The 19,323-nt window shown below is 41.0% G+C and overlaps 2 protein-coding genes across 2 annotated transcripts; one reads left to right on the top strand and one right to left on the bottom strand.

The window, feature by feature from the left end:
* Positions 1-2,637: 2,637 nt before the first annotated feature.
* LOC125890140 (transcriptional activator protein Pur-beta) lies at positions 2,638-5,893 on the bottom strand. Its single transcript, XM_049578635.1, has one exon. It carries the CDS (start codon positions 5,847-5,849, stop codon positions 4,932-4,934), a length of 918 nt encoding a protein of 305 aa, XP_049434592.1. The 5' UTR covers positions 5,850-5,893; the 3' UTR covers positions 2,638-4,931.
* Positions 5,894-7,019: 1,126 nt separating this feature from the next.
* LOC125890155 (histone H2A.V) lies at positions 7,020-10,001 on the top strand. The gene is made up of 5 exons (XM_049578651.1): positions 7,020-7,171; positions 8,217-8,294; positions 8,505-8,618; positions 8,740-8,869; positions 9,064-10,001. Exons 1-5 carry the CDS (start codon positions 7,169-7,171, stop codon positions 9,123-9,125), a joined length of 387 nt encoding a protein of 128 aa, XP_049434608.1. The 5' UTR covers positions 7,020-7,168; the 3' UTR covers positions 9,126-10,001.
* Positions 10,002-19,323: the final 9,322 nt, after the last annotated feature.

Here is a 19,323-nt window from a genome sequence, read left to right as displayed (position 1 = left end):
CCGGTATGTGAAGTTGTCTTTTCATTTTATCAAACTACTTTGACAGAAAGTAACTAAGTACATTTACTCAAGTGTTTTACTTTAGCAGGAAGTGCTGGTACTTCATGTGAGTATTTCCATTTTAGCCCAAGACATTTCAGATAAAATGTTTTAGGTTTTACTCTGCTGCCTTTATTAACTATGGAAGCGTGTTGCATTCACTTGACAAATAAAAAAAGCCCTGTTTTTCTGAGCAATTTTTTCTGTTTTTCGGAGTAATTTATTTATTTTTCTGTTTTTCAGGGTATTTTTTTTCTTCTGTTTTTTGTGGTATCGCTCAATGTAATAGGTTAGGTTAGTAACAGGTTGTAACAACTTTAGCTGACAAACGTGTATGGGCATGATTTCAGCTGTCAGGTAACGTTAAGGTAACAGTTTTTTTCCATCACGCTGGACATTGTTACTCATCACAAATTTGTCAGCTAACGTTGTTACAACCTGTTACTAACCTAACCTGTTACATTGAGCGATAGGCCTACACTAGAAGGATGCAGTGGAAAACATAGCTAGATTATCATACCCTGTGTGTAACTAATTACGTGCCTTACCCTTATTGATCCCGTAGTTGAAACTGTGGAGCAGGAGCACGGATGCAAAATACATCCATGAGCAGGAGTCACCATGGATGCAGGGGTCACTTGCAGGTGCCAGGTGGGAGCTTCTCGCAAGATTTTGAAGTATCTCGTCTCCTCGTTCAGGAAAAAAAAACTACCACGAAAACAGAAAAAAATACTCAGAAAAACAGGGCTTTTTTTATTTGTCAAGTGAATGCAATACGCTTCCGTAATTAACAGCTGTAGACCATTTAAAATCAAACAACATAGACATTGTGAATAGTCCAAATGTGTGTTAATGCAGTAACAAGTAAAGATAGCAGGTAAGGTAAAGACAGTTGGTAATATATATATATATATATATATATATATATATATATATATATATATATACACACACACACACACTACTCTCTGTCTGTCTGCTTGTTTGTATGTTCATGTCTTTTTTTACACATTTGAAATAAATATCAAATAATAAAATAATAATAAAAGCTACCAAGGAAACTATAAAAGTTTATATCTTATTTAGTTTCCTTGGTAGATTACAGGACTTAAACTGGGACCGAAGCTGTTAACGTAGCAAGACAATAGCAATGAAACCGTTTATAGTTCCTACTTTTCATATTGAGACTTTACATTTTTAAAAAGCTTATCAAAGACAATGATTGATGATGATTAAACCAGGGACTCACAGCCGTCTTGTGTCCAGCTGCGGCTCCTTGTTATGTTTCGGATGTCGGAGCTGTTGAAGTTACACTAAAGACAGATTCCTCCTGTACACTTCTCAGATGTTTTCATTCATATAACTGTTTAAGACCAAAGGAGCTGAAAGGTAAATAAAAAAATAATGTATAGACTCATACAGATGTTATCCCTCTCAGTCATCACTTACAACCCACTCAAAGTGTGTGGCGGTGTATTTATCTGAAGAGACTCTGCCCTCGGTTTGTATGTACTTGCTTTCTGTGCTCTGTAGGTTTACAGGTGTGTATCCCCACAGTGTCAGGTGAAGTCGGGGCTTCATAAAAAGGTAGAGACCAGACCGTAAGCAGCAATCTGGGGCTGGTTTTTACTTTCACAGTACACCTTTAAAGTGTCCAATATTTCACACAGGAGTGTGACACAGAAGTCCAAAGCATGAGAACAAATTTGTGAATCTGACCTTTAGTTAAGAACCACTAAACTAAAACAGGCTACCTAACTGTATATATAGTAGTTAGAAGTTGCTCCACCTCAGGCAGCTACAACAGCAGAATTATATTTGTGCATGTAAGCTGCAACAGTATTAACAGTGTAAAAATATGTATTTAATCATGACTCACAGGAGGCAACGTCAGGCAGGGAAAGCATTCTTACTTTTTACACCTTACGCACTTTTTTCTGACAACACCTCTGTGCTTTTATGATTGTGAATGCAGGACTTTAACTTGTGATGGAGTATTTTTACATTGTTGTACTGGTACTTTTACTTCCTCTGCTGCTGCTACCTTCAGGGAAGGACCTGGTACATGCAGTAATACAAGTGGTCAGTAATACCAGTCTTCTCTGAGGCCCTTGTTGCAAAATAAAGCCACTAAAACACTGTTATTTTGCATCTGACAGATACCGATGAGTAGAGCTGATAACCTCAGTCGATTAACATCACCGTCAATCACTGGAATCTGCAACAAATTTGATTATTGGTTTATCATTGTAAAGCTAAAATGCCAAATGGTTACTCGCTCCAGCTTCTCAAAATGTAAATATTTGCCAGGTTTTCTCACCGTTCTATGATCATAAACTGACTGTATTTGTGTTTGGGACTACTGGTCAGACGAATCAAGCAATATAAAGATGTCTCCTTGAACTCTGTGATGAACATTTTTCACACCTGTCCATTTGAAGGACAACATATTTTTTTCAGTTACTTGCAAAAATGACCTGCCGGTTAATCGTTGATTAGAATAAACTATTACTGAAACACTAACAAGAAAAATCACAACACCTTTTGTTGACAGAGTGACCTTGTCCCTGAAGAGGGAGGATAAAAAGACCACACCTCTCCTGAGCAAAAACCTTTTTTATTTCTCGTTGAAAGGAACTTGGTAGATTATTACAGCAGAACACACATGACTGAAACAGCTGCCATTTCACGTAACACAGTACAGGAAGAAGGATGTAGTTCAATCTCATGTGTAATATTATATATAGTATATTTATATCAATAGAAAAGAAAAAAACTATTGCTCCCATGTGTTTTATTTATTTTTTCATATGGCATTTCTCTGCTGTGTTGAAGTGGGTAAAGTAAAATTCAACGAGAGGTTTACACACCAAAGGAAGTGGGACAATGAAAGTGACATTCCCCAAAGCACGGGAACTTTGTGGCTTTTTTTTATTAGGCTAAGAAGTAAACTTTTTTTTTCCATTGCAAGAAATAAAACTTGAAACCGCTCTCAAAAAAAATGGATAAATACCATCGTACAGCAATCAGAATATGCAAAAGAAAAGAACACAAGGCAGCTCCACGTAAGAGCACGCATGCAAAAATTATCATATTTTTTAAAAGGAGCACTAAAGACAAAATGTCGATGATTGCAGGTGTTTATGTTTGCGTCGTATGGCAACTGATGGAAAGCCAAATTGAGACAAAACATGGTAAAACGGGTGGACTGAAACGAGGGGACAACTCGATGCTATGTAAAGTGAACTGGAGTGCTGAGTGTTTGCTGACAAACTACTTCAATGAAGTTGTTTCTAGAAATTGCTATAACATACTTTGTTATCATTTTGTTGTACTCTTCTTAATTTCCTCTAAGGAATAAAAGAAATGTTAGGAAAAAAGCAGGTATGAAATATCACCCTGGACAGTTGCATCCAAGTTTAGTGTTTTAAATAAGCCACTTTAGGCAGCATTATCTAATAAATGTCTCATATTTCTAAGACATATTTCAATATATCTCTTTTTTGAAAAATATTTCTATCTATAGTTGATCTTTTTAGTAAGTAAATCTCTTCCAGTATATATATTTTTTTATTTTTTATTTTTTTCCCCGCAAGGTACAGCACCCCCACTGTGGGTTTTGTTTTCCAAAAGCACCTAATTTTTTTTCTTACAATCAGACTGAATGTTGCTTCAGTCGTTAATGGTCTGAGTTCAAGATTAAAGGATCCAAATGGCGCACCCCAAATAAGTCAACAAGGTCGATTCCCTTGAGACGGTAGCTCAAGCCCGGCAATATTAAGCTTTAACTCGAAAAAATTGTGACCAGTGCTGGAGGCCTGAGCTCACTGTGTCCCCGTTGACAAAAAGGTCACAGGGGTCAAACGTGGGCCTGCATCATATGAGACGACATCAGTTGCCACAGACGTCTCTACTGCAGCAACTGTCTGACCAGGACTGCACCCAGAACCTCTTGAGGATGATGCACAGGCACAGGTAATGCTGATATACCCCAAAATACAGATGGGACTTGCCGGCCCTGAGACAAAACAAGCCACGTGTGACCACGTTTCAGCTATCGGAGCAGGGGGGGTCAGCACCTGAGCGACACCCAGGAGGGAGAGGGAGGGAGGGGAGGAAGAGGGCGAGGAGGGTCATTTGGACTCATTTGGATCGTCCAGAGAATCCAAATGAGTCGTGTGCTTGTAACAGATCACCTTATGGGACCTCGCTGGGCTTAGTGGATGTCCTGCGGTGCCAGGGACGCCCCCTATAGCTGAGACCGTGGCTCTTGGTGTTGTGGGTCTGTCTGGGCGAGCCGCTCAATACAGATCATTTTAGACAAAAACACACACAGCCATGGTGAGTAATGCAGGTGCTCCGTCTCACTCCCACTCTGCACCTGCTGGTATGAGTATGTCACACGTTTCACACTTCCTTATTATCATCACACAGACTACAGGTCAGCGCCAGGTGAGCTCTTACCATTGGATATCAAGCAGGAAGTGAGTCTGGTAACCTATTGGTGTATCTTGAGTTTTGTCAAACTTAATTTGCTGGGCTACATGTGAGGTTATCAAATAGAAAATCAATATATATTTATATATATATATAGATGTATATAGATATATATTTAAAAATTTATATCAATGGGGAATCTCATACAGGAGCTGGCTACTGCAGTCCGCACTCATTTAGCTATAACATCCACCTAAACTTTAGGACATGATTCTCTTATATAGACAGATAATTTCTCAGTCAAATATACTTTTTTTTTTTTTTAACTCCGTTGTTTTAGCTTTTTAAAAGTTCGATTCGTCATGCACAGAATAGTCGCTCCTCTCTCTCTGTTTATCGCCAGGCTTTGCATCATGTTGTCAGCTTTATCACAAGTAACGTTAGCCACCTCTCCATCAATCGTCGTCCACGTCGTCGCCCTCCGACTCCTCTCCGGCTCTCCTCTCGTACATCTTATCCCGGTGCCGCTCCTGGATCTCTTTCATTTCCTCGGCGTAGCGGCTGAACGCTCCCCCGAACTTGCTCCACGCCTTGAAGGGGATTGTTATAGAGTTTCTGTAACTGGGCTTCACTTCGCTCACCCGTAAGAAAACTCCGTACTTGTTGGACCCCACGTCAAAGAAGAACCGCTTGGAGTCCACCATAATCGAGGTGCCCTCCGGAAGCTCGCTGTAGCCCCCGGCCCCTCCGCCGCCGGCCAGCTCCTCCTCGTCTCCCCCGTAGTCGTCTATCAACTTGGCCAAGGCGTCGCGGAACTCTATTAAGCCTTGGGCCGGGAGTGCGATGGTTTGTCCGGCCTGTAGGCCAGCCCCGGGGATGCCACCCACTCCGACTCCGAAACCGGGGCCTCGGTTGACGGTCTGCCGGATCCGGAGAAACCGACCCCGCTGGTTCTCCTTTAGGTCGAGGTAGTATTTTCGGTTCTCACGCACCAGGAACTCGCTCTTCAAGGCCCGTCTAGGCCCGGTGTCATCCCCACCGGATGATTGAGCGATCTGCTCCGGGGTGCTAGGCCCAAGCTGGGCGTAGTGCTCTATGAAATCCCCCAGGTAGTCGCGGAACTCTGCCGCAACTGACATCGAGAGGGTCAGCCGACTTTTCGAGCCCCCGGCGCCGACCTCGGCGATTTTGATGAACCGGCCTTTGGCGTTCTGCTTTACATCCAGGTAGAAGCGTTTGTTCTGAATGTCCAGTCGCTTCGACGCCAGCTCCTGGGTCTCCGGTTCCCGCTGGTAATGCTGAAATCCGCCGCCTCCTCCCCCTCCGCCACCGCTGCTGCCACCGCGCTCACTGCCACTGTCCCCATCCGCCATCTTCGCCACCAGCAGCCCGTTTCTCTGCGTATCTTTGACCCCCACCCCCCCTTGCTTGCCGAGCTCGCCGAGGAAACCGGACGCTGCTTGCTGGGCTCTGATTGACCACTTCTGCTGCCAATCACAACATCTGACAGAAAGCTTGTGTTTCTATTGGCTAACAAATCTGCCTGTCATTTAAACGTCCCGCCTCCTGGATGACATTCAAGTACATATATTACAGTTCATTACAGCTCTCCATGTTATAAAGTAAAATAAGTGTCCTTTAGAATTCTAACATTTAATTTTCCCAGCTAAAGATGTATTGGAAAGATTCAAGATAAATATAGAATATATATGTGCTTTTTGTAATTCAGATACAGAAACAATAATTCATTTATTCTTTCACTGCAGTCATTCAAGTTCATTTTGGACAGATATGCAACAATTTATAGACAGGAAAATGGACACTAATATACATATTAAAGTATTAAATGTGTTATGTGATGTTATATTTTATGTTCCATGGGGTGGATAGCAATATTACCTCTATTCAGCTTCTGATCATTCTTGGCAAATTCAGTATCCACAAATAGAAATGATCTGACACCAAAACCCTGCTTTAATCGGTTTATTGTTGAGCTCGAGCACTATTGCACCTTGTTAGAGGATGTGAGGGACAAATAAGCTACAAAGGCTTTCAGTATTTTAAAGGATGTGTATTTTATTTGACCACTAAAAGAACTTAATATGATGGACTTTTATTATTACAGGCTTGATTTTTTTCTTGTATGATTACTGTTGTATGCCTTTAGTTATTAGTAAAGTGTTTTGGAATAAAAAAGGCAGCTCTCCATGCCAATATTTAAGTTATGTGTATTTACATCGGATAATTTATCTGATAGTGGATTTAATGTTGGCATAACCACTTTTGTAACGTGCATAACTGTGATTTTAATAGGTTGTAAGTGTCCTTGTGCTGAAACTAATTAGTTAAATCCAATTAGAGTCTCCTGATTGTGTATTTTGTACATTTTTGGGATGGATGCCCCTGGAAGGACACTCCACACACACATACTGTCCCGCCTACTTGTTGGTTCCGTGCGCAAAGGCAGGCACGATGATCTTAGGGTGGGGGATGGGTGATTGCTCTGCAAGCTGCTCGGCGATTGGTCGAAACAGAGATTCGAAGTAACAACACACACCCTGATTGGCTGTCCAGACTCCCACGAGGGGTCGCATGCAAAAGATTTGCGAAAGGGTTTATTGTTTCTTTGCTTTCGGGAGCCGAAATTGTTTGCTATCTGCTCAGTTCTACAATCAAATAACGACACGGAAAAATGGTATGTGCGCCTCGGTTAGTGCTGAATGCGTTAGCCGGGATGTCGGTGCATTTGTACCGTAATTAATGAGCAACTGTAGAAAGTGCCGTTTTGAATTTGAACTGAGGAAATTCGACCAGAAGGTGTGTGGTTAAAAAAGCTTGATAAAGAGCTAACTGTCAGCTAACGCGTTAGCATTAATGCTAGCTTGAGAAGTCCGAGTTTTGTTGCGTTTCTGGTTAATGTGACATTACATTTGCTGCGTGTCGGATAGTTCTTCTGATGGAGAAGTGGAGTGGTTAATTGAAAGTTTGAGCTGGGGTTCACAGCAGAGTGATTTTTCCCTCGGTGTAACGTTAGCTTCTCTGAACGGTGGATTAGCAACCATTAGCATGCCAAGTTTAGCTATTTCATTAGCTCAACGGTTGGTTAGCTGTTAGTAGTTGACCACAAGACTTTCAAAGTAAATTTAGAAATAATAAGATTGATGTAAAATCAACTGTGTGGTTTCTCTGCGCTGGGTGACTTCGTGAGGCAAACTTTTTATCCCTGTTGATTTTGTGAATGAAAACTTAAACGCTGACCGTCTTAAAGCGGCGCGTCTGTTTTGTGTTTGTCGCGGGTTCAATGGCAGCACCCCGCCGAGAGCTTCTTGTGGTTTTGTCTCAATGGTTTTGGATTAGTTTTCTCACTTTATGCAGCCAATCTTTATCTTTGTTATGTGTGTAATAGTCAGACACCATTATCGGTATCGCCTTTGATTTGCAAACGTTATATTTCAGTTGTGATTGGCGGGAAAGCATTATCAGTTTAACCGGGTGTCTTTAAGGTGCGTTTAATGACTGTTTACTTTTCTTCTTATTATCTAACCACCTCATGCGCTTGTACTTGGTTTTATAAACGTCATTGTCTGCTAACTTGAATAGATGAAGTGCTGTTGGAGTGTTTTTGTAACACTAATTGCACAAAATTTAAACATTACAGCCTCCCACATATTTTAATCATCTGTCATACCAGTTTTGCCTCTCGTGTCGGATTTCAATTTCCTGTTGAAACTTTCCTGCAGGCTGGTGGCAAGGCAGGAAAAGACAGTGGCAAAGCCAAGGCAAAAGCAGTGTCTCGCTCCCAGAGAGCTGGGCTGCAGGTAAATGTCTTTCAGTCATTGTCATGTCAGTTTTATGTGCACAGCTCAACATCACAAATCAGAAATTTGCCTCCAGGGACTTTCTCGTGTGGCAGTTTGTGGCTTTATTTCATGTGTTTTGTGCCACCCATCCTGGCTGCTGAGAGATTGCCCCCCTCCCTTTTTTTTTTTTTAAACCCAAACCACTGTTTTGTGTCTGTTTCCTGCCAGTTCCCAGTGGGTCGTATCCACAGGCACTTGAAGACTCGCACAACCAGCCACGGGCGCGTAGGAGCCACAGCAGCTGTGTACAGTGCAGCTATCCTTGAGTACCTCACCGCTGAAGTAAGCCTTCCCCATTTTGTGCATGTTTGTGATTAACAGTGGCATTGGATATCACGTCATGCAGTGTTTCTGTGTGAGATGGTGCTGTTTGCATTCATGTCTGTTCCTGTTCTGTTTTCAGGTACTAGAGTTGGCGGGTAATGCCTCCAAAGACTTGAAGGTGAAGCGTATCACTCCCCGTCACTTGCAGCTGGCCATCCGTGGTGACGAGGAGTTGGACTCCCTTATCAAGGCAACAATTGCTGGAGGAGGTGCGCTGACAGCCTCAGAAAGACATATATTGTGTTTATTTTTGTCCCATGTTGTATCAAGATGTTGTGTCTTGATTGAATTGACATCACACTTGCATGGCTGTGTATTCTATCCCACTCACTCTGTAGAAATAGTTACGACTATCTGTGCATTAGTCATTTGACCTCACCAATGTTTCTGTTGCTGTTGTCAGGTGTCATTCCCCACATCCACAAATCCCTCATTGGGAAGAAGGGCCAGCAGAAGACTGCATAGACGCCATGTCGACCAGAAATTTCGGGGCTTGGGCTTTGATCGGACCAGGAGTTCACATTTGTTCTTTTTTATTATTAATATTATAGCAAACGAAGAGTGATTGTTAGGATTTGTGTTGTAATATTTTCCCATAACTAGAAAAAAAAGTACAGAAAACCCCTTAACGACAAAAAAAAACTTTGTATGTTATTGTAGAAGGTTTGACTGGGGAGTTCATTATTCTTTCAAATGGTGACAGTGGATTTGTTTGATTGGCCTGGGACTCTGTAATGTTTTATACTGAAAGAAATTGTTAAAACCGTTTTTTATATAAAAGAAACTTGTTTTGTGGTTATTTTCTTGAAGTTATGATGTTTACTATAATACAAGTTTTTAAGGAGACGTTTCTTTTTGGACAGCAAATTAGGTAACGAGAGCTAAATGTGAGACGGTGCTTTTTTCCATTTTGACTTGTTGTAACATTTTGAACTGCACACAGATGGTAATGTATTAAAAGTTGAATTTTTTTACATCAAAATGAAAAGTCATTGAAAACAAGTTATTGCACGCCAACAAATGTGTTAAACTTTAAATGTGGTGATCGGATGACACTGATCCTGCAGTTTCTGCCTCACTGTGGAGCCGCCTGTCAAGCTCATATCACTACTACATAGCTGTTACACGGATATATGGAGAAGGTGGTTTTTAAGTATGAAAATCTGGCAGATCTGAACCGTATCAGTGCTTAAGAAATGTACCTACATGTATGAACAAACTGAAATGTGCCGACCTGAAGTCCATTAATTTTTTTCAAGTAAAATACAAAGAGTTTTTAAAAGCTGTGTGTTCAGGGAAATGACGTATTTTATCTTTGAATAAATACTCGTTGCATGTTGTCCTTGGCTTGGTTTGAAACAACTACTTGAAATTATTTTTGCAGTTTGGAGTATCATAAGTCTTATATGTAAAGTGCTACGACTGTCCAAAAATACATGAACAAAACTTCCATCTGGATTTGTGTTTGGTTTTTAAGGAAATATTTACAGTTTAGATATTACAGGAAATAATTCAGTAGGAGAAGTTATTTAATTTAGAACAACTGCAGTGAGTTGCTGCATTTGCAGTGTTGAAGAGTAAACGTGTGTATATCTACATTTCTTTTGTCGAGTTTAATTTTGATAGCAGCTTATACATAGTCGACTAAGCAAATCATAATTTAGATAGAGTATTTTCAGCTGTGCCTCCACAGCATATGTCGTGCAAGTTTACATCCTGCCAGCAGGGGGAGCCACTGGCATTCACAATAACATCTGTTTTTCCATGATTGACCAATAGGTACTTTGAGCATTGACTCAAAGTAAGTATATATATATATATATATATATATATATATATATATATATATATATATATATATCTTAATGGAAGTATTGAGGGAATAGAGGAGGTTTAAAGTCAACTGTAATACAGTAAATCTACAACAAAGTGTAAAACTTAATGGAGGCTGTATCACCAGTATTATGGTAATGGAAATTTTTGGGGGAGAAAAATCCTTGTGAGCATGTTCGAATTCCCTGTGGCATTAGGTTTTTTTTTTGACGCTGCAAAAAATAAATAAAAATAAAATAAAAAATACAAAAAAAGATGGATATAAGATATTTTGTACTTGTGGAATTTAAATGTAACACAGAATGAGGTCAGGGTTAGGATGTTACTTAACCACATCTTGGTGTTAACAATATTCCAATACCTGTATCTGCCTCTTTAACACTTTGGTGAAGATAGAGAACACTTACACACAATAAGTTTTGACTTAAATCAACTCTAAGTTACAGTCCATGATGCCAAATTTAATACCCTATTTCATACAAATAAGGTGTTTTTAAAACATATTTCTGTGTGTTTTTCTGCTAATAAGGATGACTGCATGATTTAAGAACATAGCGAAAATGACTGGGCTTTAAAGGAGCAGTGTGTAAGATTTAGGAGGTATTTTAAGGGCATCTCATGGTGAGGAGTGCAGATTGCAACCAGCTGAAAGTTATCCAAATCCCGAATTATCTGCAGGGGTCTCTTCCTCTCTGAGACAAACAGACCAAGTGATTTAAACCAGTAAAAACATTTTGGCTGTGTTCGTGCATATAGCATGACATTTGGTCAGAAACTTTATTTTTGGTGATATTTTGAAATTTTAAAGCTGCTCCTAAATCAGGCCTAAAATACACAAATGGCAACCTTTTACGACACCTCGCCCCCTCAGACGAAAACCGTCCCCATTGAAACCCATTAAAAAGACATTTTTTGATTCCCCTTCAATTTACATAAAAAACATGTTTTTTTTCTATCTCTGGAAGTCAGGTTGATTAAAGAGACCCAAGAATGGTAAAAAAAAAAAAAAAAAACCAAACAGATGGGGCCAATTTCCATTTTGGGGCCCTGCTGTCTTTTCAATACAATTCCTGGTTTGGCACTTGAAGCACTATAAGCCCCTAACAGGGAGGGCAAATGCAGAGTAGATCAAAAAATGGTCTTGATGTGCTCATAAGGATGTGACAGTGTGGTCTGTATCAAAATATTACAATATTAGTTTGTGTGTATGTGTACATGGACTCAAAATACACAATGTCAAATCCCTATGTGAAAATATAGCTAAATGTAAAACCATAAATACCATATTTCTTCATCACATCCTCATGGCAACTTAGAAACATGAATTTGATGATATTAGTCATGCATCCCAGAGTTAGGGGATCAAAATGGAAGTTTTTACTAAAATCCAGCTGAATCATACATTTTCTCCTGCTTCCCCAACAGAGCAAACACACACTAAATAATAAGCAGTAAAATTGCCTGAAATTTTCTCCTATTTTTTCATTATTGAGGTTTGGGAGCCATTGCTGCAGAGAAAAAAAAAAAAATTAAAATAAATGCTAGGTTAGTGTTGATATGGATGTCTGGGGACTGTGGCTTTATAGATATTAAAAAATATTGTGTGTTTGTGTGTAGGTGTTCATTTGCATGTGTGTAATTGTGTGGCTAAGAATTGCAAATTATGAGCTGCAGGTTGCTGCAAGGTTACATTACTGTTTCTCCATCTCTCTCTCTCTCATACAAACACACACACACACAAACACACACACACACAATGAATACTTGTATAATCCGAATAGGAGTTGGTTAAAAGATTTAAGCAAAAAAAAGTAGAAAAAATATTAATATTTAATATTTTTATGGCTGTTTTTCAACAAGGACGAAAAACGTCCCGAAGGGGAAAGGTGTCGGTGTTTATTGAAAAACTGAAACTGCACAAAAAAATAATAATGCATCAAAATTGGTGCTGTTATTAATCATTCATATATCACAGGCTGTGATAATTAGAAAAAAAAATCCCATCCAACATTTATTATATAGAAAGTAATTCATAATTCATGTTTTTTTCATAAAAGTAACAGTGACTTCATGTAAAGAAAATGGCATATAAAGGGTTAAAAATCCTCAAAATGAATGAATATTTGATATGTATAATCTGAGTAGGAGTTGGTTAAAAGATTTAAGCCAAAAAAAGTAGAAAAAAATATTAATATTTAATAATTTTATGGTTGTTTTTTAACAAGGAGGACCAGCTCCCTATGCCAGTATAAACATCTCATTCTGCGGTAAGAAACACAACATTTCTTATTTTTAGCTGATTATACACTAAAGAAAACTGTTACACTGTATTCCATTTCTGCCAATATTTCCCCTAAATCAGGGCTTAATAGGTCTATATGAGCATTCAAATACATGTATGTTACCACAAGATGGCTCCTCTGCAGTGGGCTATTCATGAGGACTGTGGCCACCATGATTATTACCCAATCAAGAAACAGTTCAGCACATAACCAGCATAAAAGCACATGTTGCCATTTGTACACCTTGTTTCGATTAAACAAACAACATATGACATTTGATTGAGCTTTGGAGATGTTGGTGGGCTTACTTTTTTTTTTTTTTTTTTTTTAGCCAGGCTAGTTCTTTCTTCCTGTTTCTAGTTCATAAGCTAAGCTAAGATAAGCAGCTTCAACCAGTCATGGTATCGATCCTCTCGTCTAACTTTTAGTAGGAAAGTGAATACGAATGTTTCTCAAAAATGTTGAGCAATTCCTTTAAAAAAAGCCAACTTTGAAGAAACCTTGAAAAACAAACAGCCCTGGTTTACCTCATGTCACAATAATACTGTTTATACTTGAATAGATGTTTATTTTGCCAACTCTTCGCTCTTCACTGTTTGCAGCTGTCACAGAGCTTGTATCTGTGAAGAAGTGCAAAGGAAAGGATTTCAATTTTTACTCCACACATACCGACTAAATGTTATATTGTATGAATGTTTTGTCCTTTTGTTGAGCTGTGTTGTCTGTCAAGGTTAGAGCTCAGGTTTCCACAAACACTTGAAAGCACTTTTCAGAAAAATCCTTATTACTGACACAAATGCAGCAAAAGGAATGATAAAGAGCAAAGAGCAACAACACAGCAGACATATTTCAGCCTTGGACAGCAGACATGGGGAATAAACATAATGTGCATCACATGATTCTCTCAACAAGCTGAATTGTCCTTGGTCATTTAGGTAAAACTGCAATCAGATGCCAGAGGAAGTTTTTCAGGTGACTGCAGTCTCTGTTAGGTGGGGCCTTTTCTGTAGAGTTTAGTATCAAAGCTGTAGATCACTTCATGAAAACTATGGAGCAACAGCACCCGAGTCTCCACAGCACAGTTTGTAACAGCCTGCATCAAATTCAGACAATCACAATTTATTTGTCTTTGTATAGCCCTTTTTAAATAGGAATTGTGCAAATTTGCAGGAAAGCCCAGTCAGTCTTTTTCAGCATTGGCAGTATAAAAACAAAATCGGGGAGTGCAGCAAAATGCCGCCTGCCTACTTTTGTTTATACAGAATGTGCCTTTTTCGGGGCAATGTGGGGCGTGAGCAAGCAACAAAACGTGTAGCTCAGCGTGTGATGTAAACAGTGACGTACTCCAAGTGTAACAGTCGAATATATGAAATGTGCCTTTAACATGGTGTATACTGTGTCGCCTAGCAGCAACGTCATCAAGCAGCACTTGTTATGATTTGAGTCTGTTGAGCGCGCATCCAACGCTGGTCGGATGTATACTTATGTGCTCCTGCGTTTTCTTTTATCTCTCAACACAACTGTGATGGTAATAAGTACATGTGGCGACTATTCTGTTCATGTATGAAAATATAGTAGCCGTACAACCGGGCTTAGTAAGGTTGGAGTGTTTTTAAGTTGATGTAAAAATAAACGACAAGCGTTTGTGAAATCCCACACTCGTGTGGATGTGAGTTTCTGCCTGTTGTCTCACTCCAAAGAGCTACATGGACCCAAAACCATCACACAAGGGAAGCCACAGCTGGTCAGTCCTTCAGCGATTCTTTCTTAAGTCGTCCCGTCCTTCACTGTTCCCGTCATCTGACGGTTAATGGCCTCTTTGTTTGTGAGGACAAGGAGGGCGCACAATTCCTTGTCTCCCCAGTTGCTCATCTTTACAGTGTCTGTCAGGTTTGTGTTTCCCTCTTGCTACTAGCTGCTCATTCCTGCTATCAGCTGTTTCCTGTTAGTCCACCACCAGTAGGTCGCACGTGCGGCGTCATCACCAGCTCCTCCCACAAGTCTTCAACAGCCCCTCCCGTGACGGAAGGGCGCCTCGTTCTTTTTAAACCAAAAAGGTTCCGCCAATATGTCTACCCTACGAGGCGGAAAATTGGATCCCTCGGAAGGACGGGCCAAGTTTTGGTTTTGTTACTTGCTCACGCCCCCCATTGCCCCGAAAAAGGCGCATTCTGTATAAACAAAAGTAGGCAGGCGGCATTTTGCTGCACTCCCCGATTTTGTTTTTATATTGCCAATGCTGAAAAAGACTGATTGGGCTTTCCTGCAAATTTGCACAATTCCTATCTAAAAAGGGCTAAAGAGAGGGCCCCCCCAAACCAATCCACTTAGGGCCCCCAAAGGTATAGGGCCAGCCCTGATTTAAGGAGTGCCTTTGGTTACCGTGCTTCACACTTCATATCATAAGTGTCATGCAGTGTGGGACTTGCGCTGATCTGGTCTTGGTTTAGGTGACGACAACACCGATCAGCGAGAACGCAAAAATATCTCCCAAAATGTCAAACTACTTCTTAAAGGCTAAAACAATTAGCAAGCGTACTCAAGCTTCTCTTTTTTTTTTTTTTTTTTTAAAAAAAAGTAACTTTAAAAACCTCAACCTAACAATTATTCATTTTCATAATCACTCATGAGAAGCCTAATTAACTTTTGTTCCCTGGCAGAAACTTAGAGGAGCCTAATTATGGGTCTCTCCTTTGTACCCCAGCAACACCTCAGCGTCATGCTCATCTCATTATTTCCTTTTCAGTTCCCACTGGCTGAAGTGTCACAAAAACTATTTATTATATGAGCTGCAAATGATGTGGAAGAGATGAGTGATGATACTGCAGAAGAACAAGCAGCTCCGACGGCGACAGGAACAAAAAACTGTGGTTTATTTAAAAAAAAAAATCTATAAAAAAAATCACGACTACTTCTGAAGTTTTGTTTACTCATGACTGACTCAGTAGTGAAATGACTCTGAAATGATATAACATAGGCCGCACAGGCCAGCGCTGACAGCAAAGATCTTATTACGATACTAACAGGACTGACCTTTTAAAGAGCAGCGTTAACTCCACTGTCGTCCTGAGGCCCGCAGTCTGACTTCTCTTCACATGAGAGAACCTCTGATCTGAGTCACACTGATTTAATATTAACATTTTTATCAGCCACACATGGACCAGCCCAGCCGCCTGAAGAAAATGTCGGCTTTGTGCGTTGCATTTGCACGTTTCATAAGTATCACATCAACATTTCTAAAGTGATGTAGTGTATAAGCTGAGTGTCATCTGGAGGTGGAGGGGACGGTGAATGTTGTGTCACCTTGGCGAGATGCCTGCCAAGCTGCAGTGCACTTTTTGAGACCAACAAGTGTTGTCTTTAAGTGATCCGTTACTGGTTTATAAGTGACTATCATTGCACCAAATATGGCTCCAAGGTCGTGGCACGAAAAGTGGTTGTTCTTTATTGACATATTGCTGCTTTTCCTGCCGGGATTGTGGCCACCAGACTCTGTATTATAAGCTAAAACATGATCTTTTTAAACCATGACTAAGTGGTTTTTGTGCCTGAACCTAAAAACACATCAACCCCAGTTTTGTTGTAATGTAAGGTTTCAAAGTATCTGACACATCATGTACACTGACGCCTCTTGACGCTCTCCACCCACCAAACACCGCTGTGGGCTAAGTAACCTCCCCTCACGGCAACTGTACCCCCTGATGGCATGCCACACCACACAAACTGCTCAAGAATGGAGTAACATGACAGAAAGCTCAAGGTGTCGACCTGCCCTCCAAATCTCCCACACACCAATCTGACTGAGCATCTTGGGAAGTGCTGGTACCTCAGAGGTACCCCCAGTCCACGGTGGGGCCTCCCCGGATCGGACTTGTCTCTGACATGTCAAGGCATGGACACATGACCTCTGGAAGGTGTCCTGTGGTGTCTGGCACTCGGTGGCCTCGGATCATTTGAGACCTGTCAGTTGTGAGGTGGGGTACCAGCACTTCCCAAGATGCTCAGTCAGATTGGGAGATTTGGAGGCCAGGTCGACACCTTGATTTTTTTGTCATGTTCCTCAGGCCATTCCTGAGCAGCTGACAGTTCGCAAATGATCCAAAGCCAGCACCTTGGTGCCAAACACAGGACACCTTCCAGAGGTCATGTGTTCGTGCCTTGGCATATCAGAGACATGTCCATTGCAGGGAGCCCCCACCGTGGATTGGGTGTACCTCTGAGGTACCAGCATGTCCCATGGATGCTTGATCAGATTTGGATCTGGGGAATTTGGAGGCCAGGTCGACACCTTGAGCTTTCTGTCACGTTCCTCAGGCCATTCCTGAGCAGCTTCTGCTGTGTGGCATGGCTCATTGTCCTGCTGGGGGGGGCACTGCCATCAGGGAGTACTGTGGCAAAGTATTATACTACTCTTACCTTTCTTGCATTTCACACAGCACTTAGAAAAAATTTGAACCTACTTCCTCCTCCTCCATTACGTCCTCACTGATACACGAAGACATTAGGAAGTGTGTGATGTAAGTGTGCCTGTGGACATGCTACAGTAACTTTTGCTAATCAGCACTTAACACAAAGTACAGGTGAGGCTGATGGGACTGAGTGTCATTAGTTTTGCAGGGATTTGGTCATCAATCAAAGTTGGACGGATCAATTCGTACTGAGGTGGACACGCATACAGCCTTGGTCTGTCCCAGATATACTGACGATCCACCCAGTAGATATTACATTTAGCTCAAAACCATAAATGTTCGAGGAAACATCAGGGGATCACCACAGTAACTAGGTCTCACCTTCTGGGAATTATGAATGCTTGTACAAAAATTTCTGATCCATCCAATAATTGTCGAGATATTTTAGCGCTGGACCAACTGACCAACGTTGCCATCCCCAGAGCTGCTCATGTGGCTAGAATCATGAGCTGCCACAGTATGAGCAGTGATAGCCATCTTGGCTTATCAGAGAAAGAACACACCGAAAACTCTGACTGACATGCGATTTCTGGGAAGCGCAGCAGAAACACCAGGATGCATAAAATATGACACCAAAATAGAACATCTAATCCTGCAGATAAAGCTGATGCTGTGAATCACTCCGAGACGAAGTTGGCTATGAAACTGGTGCAAACTCAGGAACCCCGACACGCGACGTAAAGATTTCTCTGATGAAATGTGACATGAGATGTATTGTCCACATGAGTGCGAGCCTCAGCAGGGAACACATGAAAGACGGCGCTGCCTCAAATCTTCAAAGAGCCAGAGTCATTTGTTTATTCTTACATCTCTCTCTGCTTCTGTCTTCACAGTTTTCTCTTGAGGACGGTGGGAGGGTGACAGCCAGAGGTCAGCCTTCAGCTCCCATTCTCTTCTGCAGCGCCAGGAGACGCCTGAAATGCACCACACGAAACAGTGACAGCGTTAAAGGTAATAATCCAGAGGTGTTTGTTTAAGTAGTTTCTATTGTTGGATGTTGTAACAAGAGTTTTGAAACCTTGTGTTTTCTACTGTAGATCTTTCGTTCGAGACATAAAAAAAAATCTTGTCTGGCACAAATAGTGATTCATTTTACAAAACTGATTTTCTTGAAACAAATCGACTCAGGTATTTAGCATCAGCAGCTAGTCCTTTTAAATGAAAACTAGAAATGCGTACTCAGTTGAGCGCAGATCTCTGCGGGGCAGCATTACTGCCGTGCTTTCCCACATCAGACAAAGAAAAGAAACCATTTAACTGCCTGCTTAATTACTTAAAGCGACACTTACCTTTCTGGAAATTTTACACTTTTCTTTGTTTCGGTTAAAATGCTGTTAATAAGCTGATGGCACACTAAAATGTAAGTGAATTCCACCAGAGATAAGAACTCATAATTATACCATTCTCATATGGTTCTAAGAAAACTCCAACCAATCACTGCATTTGGACTGAATGCAATGATTGGCCGAGCATCCTGTCTGTCTTCCCCACGTGGAGGCCTCTGACTGACGTAACTGCTCGCAACGTAACAATGTAACCCCCCCCCCCCACATATACAGGGACGCTTGTGGATATAAACTTTTCTCCGTAACAATGGCAGACAAATGCAGACCACCACTTCCACCTCCAGCCGCTCCACCAGGGAAATCAGTTGGCAAAAGAAAGAATATAGCAGAAAAAGCTAACACTAAGAGAGAATTCAATGCTGCAAGAGCCAAAACTCGGGTCGGCTCTGCTTTCGAGTGATGGCGAAGACTGATGCAGCTTCATCCTGAGCTAAAAGGGACGAGATGGTCGCAGAGTTTCTGCTGGACAGGTATTTTTAGTTTGCCTCTGATGTAACATAGGCTATAACGTCATATATGACAACACAGCACCAGGTTGCTAATGGCTAACGTTAGCCTACTGTAGCGTAGCCTCTGAAACATTAACGTTATCTTCCTTGTGCGTTTCCGCTTACTAGTAACATTAACGCTACTATCTAACGTCAGCACTGTAACCTTATTCTAAAACTCATCAGTCATCACTGACTCCAGTTGAGTTTTAAAACTCCAGGGTTGCGTTTGACTGTCTTGGTTG

The sequence above is a fragment of the Epinephelus fuscoguttatus genome, linkage group LG6 (assembly GCF_011397635.1).
Source record: "Epinephelus fuscoguttatus linkage group LG6, E.fuscoguttatus.final_Chr_v1".
NCBI lineage: Eukaryota > Metazoa > Chordata > Actinopteri > Perciformes > Serranidae > Epinephelus > Epinephelus fuscoguttatus.
Note: the sequence above shows the minus strand (reverse complement) of the source record. Positions and strands in the feature narration are given on the sequence as shown.

Excerpts from the sequence above, each read along its gene's own strand:
- LOC125890140 (XM_049578635.1), bottom strand. The coding sequence starts at position 5,849 with ATGGCGGATGGGGACAGTGGCAGTGAGCGCGGTGGCAGCAGCGGTGGC.
- LOC125890155 (XM_049578651.1), top strand. Across the intron at positions 8,295-8,504 it reads CCCAGAGAGCTGGGCTGCAG|TTCCCAGTGGGTCGTATCCA; the intron begins GTAAATGTCTTT and ends GTTTCCTGCCAG. Across the intron at positions 8,870-9,063 it reads GGCAACAATTGCTGGAGGAG|GTGTCATTCCCCACATCCAC; the intron begins GTGCGCTGACAG and ends TGCTGTTGTCAG.